General features: G+C 44.8%; 1 protein-coding gene across 4 annotated transcripts in view; it reads left to right on the forward strand.

The window, feature by feature from the left end:
• Rptor (regulatory associated protein of MTOR complex 1) overlaps positions 1-10,203 on the forward strand; it is a 348,014-nt gene that overhangs the window by 68,804 nt on the left and 269,007 nt on the right. For all 4 annotated transcript variants that reach the window (XM_010618589.3, XM_010618590.3, XM_010618587.3 and 1 more), the window contains exon 2: positions 1,604-1,706. In XM_010618589.3, coding sequence (XP_010616891.1) covers positions 1,604-1,706 — 103 coding nt within the window. The remainder of the gene's footprint in view (positions 1-1,603; positions 1,707-10,203) is intronic.

Below are 10,203 nucleotides of genomic sequence, written 5' to 3' on the forward strand. Positions count from 1 at the left end.
AAAAAAAAAAAAAAAAAAGATTATATAGTAGTTGTGGATGTAGTTCCCTGCACCACAAAATAAGTAAGTGAATTAAAAAATAAAGTTCATGTTTACTCCTTCAACACCTGATGTGTGCCAGGTGTGTGCTCAGACAGATGGCAGGAGCCTTGGGTCCACACAAGTTCCAAAAACTCTAAGTTCTAACTAGGTACGTCCAGCGGAAGGCCCCCAAGGTTCTGCCCTGAAGGAGTGAAGTGTGATGCAGGAGAGTGTTCAGGGAGGGTCTGAGAAATGGATGTTTACCTGAGACCCAAGGAAAGTCGGCCTGTCTAGTAAGGCCAGAGGCTGGGCAGCTTCAAGAGGAGGGAATGAAGCTTTGAGGGCCCAGGGTCAGCTGGCCACCTGGAGTGTCCTGAAGGACACAGAGTGGCTGATGGAAAGCTGGGGTTTAATGGCATATTCTGCAGCCCCCCAATAGCTCTGGGACTGATGTAAATAGAGCAGCAGGCTGCCGTGTTTACAGCTTGGCTCTGGAGCCTGTGTTGGGGAGGTAGGATGTATGCATGCTCCCATACGTGTGCGACATGACTGGAGCCCAAGGAGAGTTGGTGGTGTTTTGAAAGGTGCATGCTCAGGAGATACTGTTGTGGGGGGATGAGGAGGAGGTAGCGATGCACTGAATGTGGGGTCCTGGTGGCTGGAATAGCAAGAAGGAGGAGGGGTTGATGGTCTGACTCTCAGGTTCTCAGCACTCTGAATGGCATCTTCCAGCCTTTCCCTTCAGGAGCTTCTTTTCTTTGATTTACTGCTCCAGCCCTAGCACCTGCAAATAGTGGCTGACACCTAGCAAGTGCTTAGTGTTTGTTGACTGAGTGGGTGAAGGATGCCTTCCAGATTTTTCTGGCTTGAACAACTGGTGGGTGGGACTCTTTCCTGATATTAGAGCACCCGAAAGGGAGCAGGTGTGGAAGCAGGCACAGCAGGTGATGGCCAAGTGTGTCAGTGTGTTAGGAAGCAGAAAGAAATCAGATGGCAAACACCAAACAAGAGAAACATTTGCAATTTGTAAGGTAAACACCATCTTTAATGTGTAAAGAATACATGAAAGATAATTGGGAAATGTCACCAATCAAGTAGGTGGCAGTACAGATATGAACGGGCAGTTCACAAAGGTCACAAACAGTGCAGAGGTACCCAGGAGCGTGTCCAGCCTGACTGCTACTGCAGCGCGCAGCCTAAACGGACACAGCAGTTCTCCTCGTGAAAGCTGAACCGTGTCAGATAGTAAGTGTGGTGATAGACTGGTTGGACAGACCTGTGGAATTTTGCAAAGCAATTTAGCAGACTACCAGATGCTTTAAGATGTTTACATTTTTGATTGAATAATTCTGTTTTTGGAGTTTACGATGAAGAAGGCTGAGAAAAGCCACTCCTGCCATGCACCCATCCCCACATGTCCACCTGACTCTGAAGCATGGCATTCAGAGATGTGCAACCTGGGCACAATGCTGACAGGGTAGCTGAAGGATGGGGGTGGACTGAGTGTTCTGGGGATGTTGTGGGCTGGGAAATGTGCCTATAAATCTGTGTTGAAATGTATGTTTTTCTGTTGTGTTTCCAGATGAAGACAGTCAGTGTGGCCTTAGTTCTGTGCCTGAACGTCGGTGTGGATCCCCCAGATGTGGTAAAGACCACACCCTGTGCACGCTTGGAATGTTGGATTGGTAAGTGCCAGCCCTCTCTGAGACCTGCTGATGTAAATACAGATGAATGCATCTAAAATTATTTAAAAGTTGGTAGGTATAACTCCTAAAAGAAATAAAATCCTTTAAATAATTTTAGATGCATTCATCTGTATTTTATAGAGAATGTATTTTAAGGAACATTAATAAAATATTGATTATGAGTTTATAATTTTTTCTTTTTACACTTTCTCTATATCTGGCACATCAAGTAGCTATACACACTTTAGAAATCAAATGACTTGTAGCTACATGCAGATTTTTACAGAAAAGGTGAATCGAGCCATTTCCAGTGAAGCCTCACATAATATATGGTAGAGCAGTAGCCAGTGTTTGTTGGGTGCTCACAGTGTGCCAGGCACTGTTTACAGCACATCACACTTATGAAACCGTGCAGTCTGTGCCGTAACTGTGTGGCAGGCTCTGTTACTAAGCTGCGTTTTAGAACTTAGGAAAAGGAGACACAGAGATGAAGAATTTGCTCTTAAGTTGTCCTGTGAGTAAGTGGCATAGCTGTGATTTGAACCTTTGCAAAGTCTAGAGACTGTTTTTTAAAAACGAAATTGTGGTGTACTACAAACTACATACTACAAACACCCCTCCAGCCATTCTTAAGTATACTATCAGTGGTATCAAGCACAGTCACATTGTTGTGCACCTGTCAACAACATCCCAGCTGCGACTCTATGTCTACCACTCCACAGTCGTGTTCCCAGCCCCTAGAACTTTCATTCCATGAGTATGAATGGGCAGTTCACAAAGGTTCACAAACAGTGCAGAGATACCCAGGGACGTGTCCAGCCTGAGTGGACACCACGAGTTCCAGTACTTGTAGGGAATCTCCTATATTTGTTGTCACATAACATTTGTCCTTTGCCTTCTGGCTTACTCACTTTGCAGTTATCCAGGGCATCCAGGTTGTGGCAGATGTCAGATTCTTGCCTTTTTAAGGGTGAACGATACTCTGTTACATAGATAGTCCACTTTTTATCTGTTTATAGCAAATGGGCATTTGATATGTTTTCACTTTTAGCTATAGTGAACAGTGTTGTCAAGAACATGGATATACAAGTTCCTGTTTGAGATGCTGCTTTAGTTCTGAGTATATATCCGGAAGTGGAATTGCTCCATAATGAGTCTAGTTTTAATTTTGTGAGTAACTGCTGTACCGTTTTCCACAGTGGCTGCACCATTTTACATCTCTGCCAGCAGAGCACCAGGATTTCAGTTTCTCCACATCTTTGCTACTTACTTTTTTTTTTTTTTTAATAATAGCCATCCTAATGGGTGTGAGGTAGTATCTTGTGGTTTTGATTTGCATTTTCTGAAAGATTTGTGATGGGGGGCATCTTTTCATGTGCTCCTTGGTCCTTAGCCCATTTTTGAATTGGGTTGTTTTGTTGTGGAGTTATAGGACTTCTTCCTATATTCTGAATATTAAGCCCAGATGTGTGGCTTGAAACTATTTTCTCCCATCTGAAACTGTGTTCTTTGGTATTACGTGCTGTATCAGCTGTGTTGGATATAGTTATATGCAGTGCAGTTCACCTTCTTGGCTCTGACATTTGTGTGAACTTAAACAAAACATACAGTACATTTGTGTCACAAATACCATCAATGTGCAGAATATTTCTGTTGCATTAAAGAGAGCTCCCTCCTTCACCTTTGTGGTCAGTCTCCTCCCTTTCCTTAGTTCCTGGCAACCATTGATCTAATGTCTCCACCCAACAGACAGCAGGTAAGGGAAATTATGTCTCCTGTAGTTTTTGTCTTGTGTCTTTCCCTGAGCAGAATGCATGTGAGAGTCATGAAGCGGAATCCATTTGTACTTGGTTCTGTTGATGCCATCTGTGTGCATGTACCACAGTTGTTTACCCATTTACCTGATGGAAATTTGGCTTGTTTACTGTTTTTGGCAGTTATGAAGTTTCTATAAGTACTTGGTCTTTGTGTAGACTTCTTTTGGACACATATTTAGGACTGGGATTATTAGGTCATGTGTTAAGGAAATATTCAATTTCTTTTTTTTATAGTCTTGATTGGATATCTTTGCGTCCCTACAATCCAGCAGTGTTTCATTCAATAAAACAGAGAAAAAACAATTTTTTCTGTTATTTGTTTTGAGTCAGGGCTCCCTATGTAGTTCAGGCAGGCCTTGAACTCACTATGTAGCTCAGGCTGGCCTCAAACTTGCAGCAATCCTGCATCAGCTTCCTGCCTGGCTATGTTCAATTCTTTAAGAAACTTTCAGACTGTTTTTCACTGTACTATTTTGTATTCCCACAAATAGTATATGGGAATGGGAGAGCTCTAGTATATGGGAATGGGAGAGCTCTAATCTCTCCACATCCCCACAAGCACTTGATACTGTCAGTTCCTAAAATATTTTTTTAAAAAAAGAGGCAAAAAATGTTTTTTATGTTTACTTTCACATTTGCCCATCTAGGAACTATTTCTTTTTTAGATTTTTTCTTAGGATTGTGTAGTATAATCCAGATTGGCCTTGAATTGTCTGTGTAGTTCAGGTTGGCCTTAAACTTGGGATTTTACTGCATCAACTTCTGGACTGCTGGGATTACAGGTGTTTATCATTGCATTTGGTTGGGGACTAATCTTTTTTATTTGAATAGGTCTAATTTTCCATCTGGTATCCTAGTTGTTCTGCTGGAAGACTTCCTTTCACATTGCTTATACTGCTGGTGTGCAGGCATTGGATTTCCCCATATTTTTATTTGAAGAATTGTCTTTATTATTAAAAGATATCTTTCTTGTTTATGAAATTTTGTGCTGACATTTTTCTTTCAGTGCCTTGAAACAGTCATTTGTTTTCTGGCTCATTGATGAGAAGTTTACTGTAATTCTTGTCTTTGTCTCTGTTTTTCTCTGATGGTCTTCAAAATTTTCTTTTACTTTTTAGGTTTTTAATAACTGCTGTATGTCATAACTGTGGGGTTTGGTTTCTGGGTTTTATTTTACTTCTTTAAGGTTCTTTAAGATTCTTAGATGTGTAGTTTGATGTCTTTTTTTTTGGTACCGGGAATCAAACTTAGGACCTTGTACATGGCGAGGCAGGCACAGTGCCACTGAGCTAAATCCCTGGCCAGTTGTCTGTTGTCTTAATTTCTTTCCTTTATTTATTTTCTTTCTTTCTGTCTTTCTTTTTTGTTTAGATGTCTTAATTTTTAAAGAATTTCCCAGCCATCATTTCTTTGGTCCTGAGGATTGGACCCACTGTTTTTCCTGTGGTAGCCAGCCTCTGCCTAGTGTCAGTACGCCTTTTTGCCTCTTCCCTCACAGCTTTCTCCATGATCTTTACCTGATTCTTAGAGTTCGTGGTATCCACCCTGAGCAAGACAGGCCTTGTCTCCATTTCTCTCCAGCGGCAGAGGGTCCAAACCTGTGTCCTGAGTCTTCTGCTTTTGCCCTTGGACTCTGGCTTGTGCTGCCTGGGAGAAAGGCCTGTGGAGGCAGGTGGGGCATAGGGTGCGGCCCTGGTGGGGGAGTGTTCTTCTGCCTCACTCCTGTGGTTTCTCAGGACACCCATGAGAGCTGCTGTGGGGTGGAAACCCCTCTCGTTCTAGAGCCTGGCTGTTCCCCACTGCGGTGCTGGCCCACAGCTGGGCTGTGAGGGTTGGTTTCTTTGACTGGCCCATGGCCTTCCAGGGCAGATGTGGTACAGGTGTCTGGTCTCTGTCCGAGGGAAGTAGACTTAGAAAATTAAATTTACTTGGCTGTAGTCTTTTGTCTGATGAGCACAAGAAAAGTTACGATGTTGATTATGTACCTTTCTGTGGATAGGAGCAGGGGAATCCTCCACAGCTCTGCAGCACTCTACATCCCAAGCTAAAGCACAAGTTCCCTTTATTACTTTAACAAAAAACATAAATTATTCTAATCTTTTTAAAAAATGGCTTTTGATGCATTATGTGGCTATCTTACTGTGTGAGTATATTTTGGGATGGCGGTTTTTCTTACAGCTGCCCCGCCCCCAGCCCAGAGTTTTCTGTGTCCAGTTTTCTCAGATGTTTTCTCAGCTTATTGCTCTCCCCTGGTAACAGTGCTGGTTGATGTCAACCTCTTAGCCTCCAAGGACTGTTTCCACTCCATTTATCCCTTACTGCAGCTGAGTTTAATCATTTGCTTCTGTTTTGTCCTTTTTATGCTTAGGTTAGGTGTTAGATGACGAGTGTTGCTCCTGGATTCTGTGTGAGCTCCTAAGGATGTGCCGCTTTGCTAAGGTTGTGTGTCCCTGCTAGGATGCGTTGGTGGTGGTATCTGAGGATAAAGGAGCAGCAGACTTTGGTTTTTATTCGATTCTCCAGGGTTCTTTCACCTTTACCCTCCCTCCACAGCATCAACTTTGTAATAATATATAAATATAATCAACTTTGCAATAATTCCAAAGGGTTTTGAGTTGAGAAGGATATGTGTTTTTTCTGTGTCTCTAAACAAGCTGGCTGGAGACCTGACAAGGCCACCTATATGGTGGGAACAGTGATCCGAGGGAGGGGAACAGGACGCTGGGGTACAAAGAATTCTGAGGAGGGTGAGGTAGGGTGAGGGGACAGGGGGAGTCCTGGAGGAGCTCCTGGTCCACTCTGTCAGAGGCTGAACGCAGGTGGCTGAGGAGCAGGTTGAGTGCAGTGGCCCAAGCGGGGAAGGATGGCGAGGCAGTGCAGGTCACGAGGCAGCTTGGATGGTGAGGCGAGGAGAGAGGTTCCCAGTGACTGGTGATGGGACCCAGGTTGGTGATGGGTTTCTTATGTCTTTCTCAAAATCAGAGCAGGTGGGTAGGGAGGGGCACGACAGAGCCTCCCTTACAAGACTGGTGTGATCACGTAACTTGCAAAGGTGTTTCTGTTTAGGAGGCACCAGTCTTTTATTTTATATTAGGACTTAGCATTTTGTACTCTGTCACCAGAAATCAGCAGCTTTTGCACTTTTTGGCCTGCAGCTGTGTTCATTCCATTTGTGCTGCACTTGCTTAACTGTCTCATGCTTGGTTCCTCATCTGGAGATTGGAGCAAATGAAAGCCCCTCCCTCATGCCTGGGGGTGTTGCCTGGTCTGCAGAACGGGCCTCTGTGCAGATTAGGGCAGCAAGCTTGGTGCCTGGTGGTGGCCTGCTTTCTGCTTCCAAGATGGAGTCTTGAACACTATCCTCACAGGAGAAGGAAGTCCTGCCTTACCCTTTTATAAGCTGAGTAATCCCATTCGTAGGGGCCCTGCCCTTAATGACAAAATCATTTCCTGTGGGCCCTGCATCTTTACTATTTCATTAGAGTCTCAGTTCCAATATGAAGAAGGATCCATTCAGACCAACTTTAGTTTTTCTTCCCCTCCACAACACAGTAGCACCACAATCCCTGAGTCTTACCTCTCCTGTGGCCGGCTAGAGAAGCATAGCAAACATGCCCCAGTCAGCCTCATTTTGAAGTGTGCTGGCTTTGTGGGAGCTCAAAGTTGGTTCTCTAGCAGATGATAATAGAATGCAGGATGTACCCTATTTTATTTAACAAATTAAACATTCATGATGTCAGGTGCTCATCCTGTGGGTTCCCCTGGAAGCTGTGAGCACAGACATTGCCTTGTGGAGCAGGGTGGCTGAGCTGGCCTGTGTTGGGTTGAAACTGCTCTGATCTCAGGATCCATGTGTGGATTAAGCTTAGAACCTTCAACTTACTTCAGTCTGGTTTTGTGCTCTTGAACATGCACCACTTACACACTCGTTGTCTTCATTCCAGAGGCTCCTGGGAGCATGTGTTGTTGTCTGTGAAGGGAGAAGCAGCAAGAGAGGCACTACTGTGCAGGAAGGGGAGATGGCTTCACTGATAGATGGAGACTCCTCCCCACCATGACTTCCCAGACAGCTGGATGTGGGCAGTGAGTTTCAGAGTGAGCCATTGGTACCCGTGGCCTCAGGCGCTGGTTGGACTGAGCAGGGATGGGGTGTCTTGAGCTGTCCTGCACCTGTGGCTCTGACACAGCCAGCAGTCACAGTCTTTCCTCTCCTTGCTCCTCACTACTCTGGCTGTTTAAGGCTGTTTTTCTTCCTGGAAAAATAACTCGTCTCTTTTCAGAAAAGCAGGGGAAAGGCTGTTTTGTTTTATGCCTGACATTAAATGCTACAGCAGTAATACTAAACACAATCCCACTGAACAACAAAACATACCCATTTTTGTTGGAAAACTGTGTTTGAAAGAACATAAAAAAGCTGAATGCTGAACAGGAGAAAGTGTAATTTAGCGAATAATTTTTTTTTTGAATGTGACAGCTGAGTATCAGGAGAGATGAGAATGCCACAGGTTTGTAATGTGCTGGAGGTTCTGTTATTCCAATGAATTATTTGGACTTCTCCCCCCTCCCTTTCTCCACTCTCCTCTCTCCACTGCTGAGGATTAATCCCTGGGTTTCATGCAGGCTAATCAAGACTTCTACCTCTGAGCTATAACCCCCAACCCTCTTTTTTCCCTTACTTCTGAGAGAAAAGCATTCTTTTCACCTTACTCCACATGTGAGCATTAAGGGACCCTGTGCAGATGGGCTAAAATAATGACTTTTTTTTTTTTTTTTTTTTTTTTTTTTTTTTTTTGGGGGTGGTGGTATTGGAGATTGAACCCTTTTCCTCTCTCCTTTCAAGACAGAGTCTCATGAAGTCACTGAGTTTCCCCCAACTGTGCTTAAACTCGTAGTCCTCCTGCCTCAGGCTCCCAGAGTGCTGAGGTTACAGGCCCGTGCTACATCCAGCTAATAATGATGGCTGCCTTTTGCGCGTAGGTCTGGCAGATTACAGAAAATTTACTCAGACTCTTTTGTTGATTCTTCCAGTGAACCCGTCATCAGGTTGGTTGGTCAGGAGATCACTCCGGTTGGTGAACGTGTGCTCAAGTGGAGATCACATGCTAATAAGCATGATGGTGAATAGAGGAGCTGTGAGTAGTGCTCCTTGTCTTTTAGGCACTTAGGGTGTATCTGGGGAGATTAGACTGGCACCAGAGGAGTAGACCAGAGGCCTGTGGGAGGCCAACGTCAAGTGGCCTGGGGCTCAGAAAGTGCTGTGGGTGGAGCATCAAGCGGGCCAGTGGGGAGGTCAGAGCAAAGCTTGAAGCAGGAGACTGAGCCCACCTCTGGAGAGGCTTAGCTTAATGCTCCTTCACCCCTGTGCGCTGGGGGCTGGTAGTCTCCATTAGCTGTGGTTATTGGCTGCCTGTGCCCTGGCATAGCTATGGACCTCAGTTGGCTCAGTTGGAACTTTGCTCTTTGGGACTCACCATTAAAACCCCTGTTTGCTCTGTGCAGTTGCACTGAAGTCTTAGGATAGTATCTCCATTTCCCTCTCTGAGGGAGGGTAGCGTAACTGCTTAGAGTCTCCTCCCTTGCTCCTTTCCATTTAAGTTGTGTGGAAACCATAGGCCTGCTTTTTAAAACGGGGTGCCCCAGTCATCCCTGCAAATCTGTTGTGAATCCCTCGAGCTCCTGGCTTTGGTGTAACAGCGATAGATAACACAGGAACTTAATTTACTCTGTAGACACATGGGGAGTGAGGCTTAGTGGGAGGATGCAGCCAGCTGGTGAAAGGCTGCTCCTGTAGAATTTCACCCCCTGCCCCAGGACCCCAGGCACTTGAAGACTGTTGGTTCTGCTGCTACCAGAGCAGTCCTGTCTGGCTCCTTGAAGCCATGTGGCTCCAGGCTTTGCCCTCGAGTTCAGGGAGGAGACAGGCCCCTCACTCTGGATACCTTATACTTATTATAAAATACAGAAAGATACTATGATTAATGAAGCATGGTCATTAAAAATAGTCTTAATTTCAAAGTAGCCCTTTTGCCATTATGTATTTTCTCAAACAAAAATTAGTCATTCAGGGTTATAGCACTAATTAGTGGTAGAGTCCTTGAAAGCTGTGCAGAGAAATTTACACTTGATCCAGCAGGCAGTACTCAGTTAATAAGTCAATTAACAAATGCTTATTTAACTGTCTACTAGATAGAAGGCACAAAGAAGTACAAAGATTCTCTGAGTAATAAGTTCTGCATGCTTTCTTTTCATTTTAAATTTCTATTGATACATAATCTACATATAGAAAAGTGCACCTAACCCAAGTGTAGAGTTTGGTAAATTTTCTCAAACCAATCTCATCCATAAAATCCAGACCGAGAACAATATTAACAGCAGTCCAGAAGCCCAGACTTGTCGCCCTCCTTTTGCCAGCCACTCCACGATATCTGCAGTGTATTCTTCTGTTCCGACCTGCACCTGATCTGAGTGGGAATGCCTGACAGGCCTTGCCATGGCCGGAGGTTGGCCTGTCCTCCTCTCTAGGTGGGCCTGCCCCTGGCTGCTGTCTTCAAGCTCAGGACCAGGTTCAGAACCCCAAGCAGTAGGCATCTCTCAGGGATGCCATGGGGTGCTTGCAGGGAAGGTGTGTGTGTGTGTGTGTGTGTGTGTGTGTGTGTGTGTGTGTGTGTGTGTGGAGACAG

The sequence above is a fragment of the Fukomys damarensis genome, unplaced genomic scaffold (genome assembly GCF_012274545.1).
Source record: "Fukomys damarensis isolate Sample0158 unplaced genomic scaffold, DMR_v1.0_HiC HiC_scaffold_23, whole genome shotgun sequence".
NCBI lineage: Eukaryota > Metazoa > Chordata > Mammalia > Rodentia > Bathyergidae > Fukomys > Fukomys damarensis.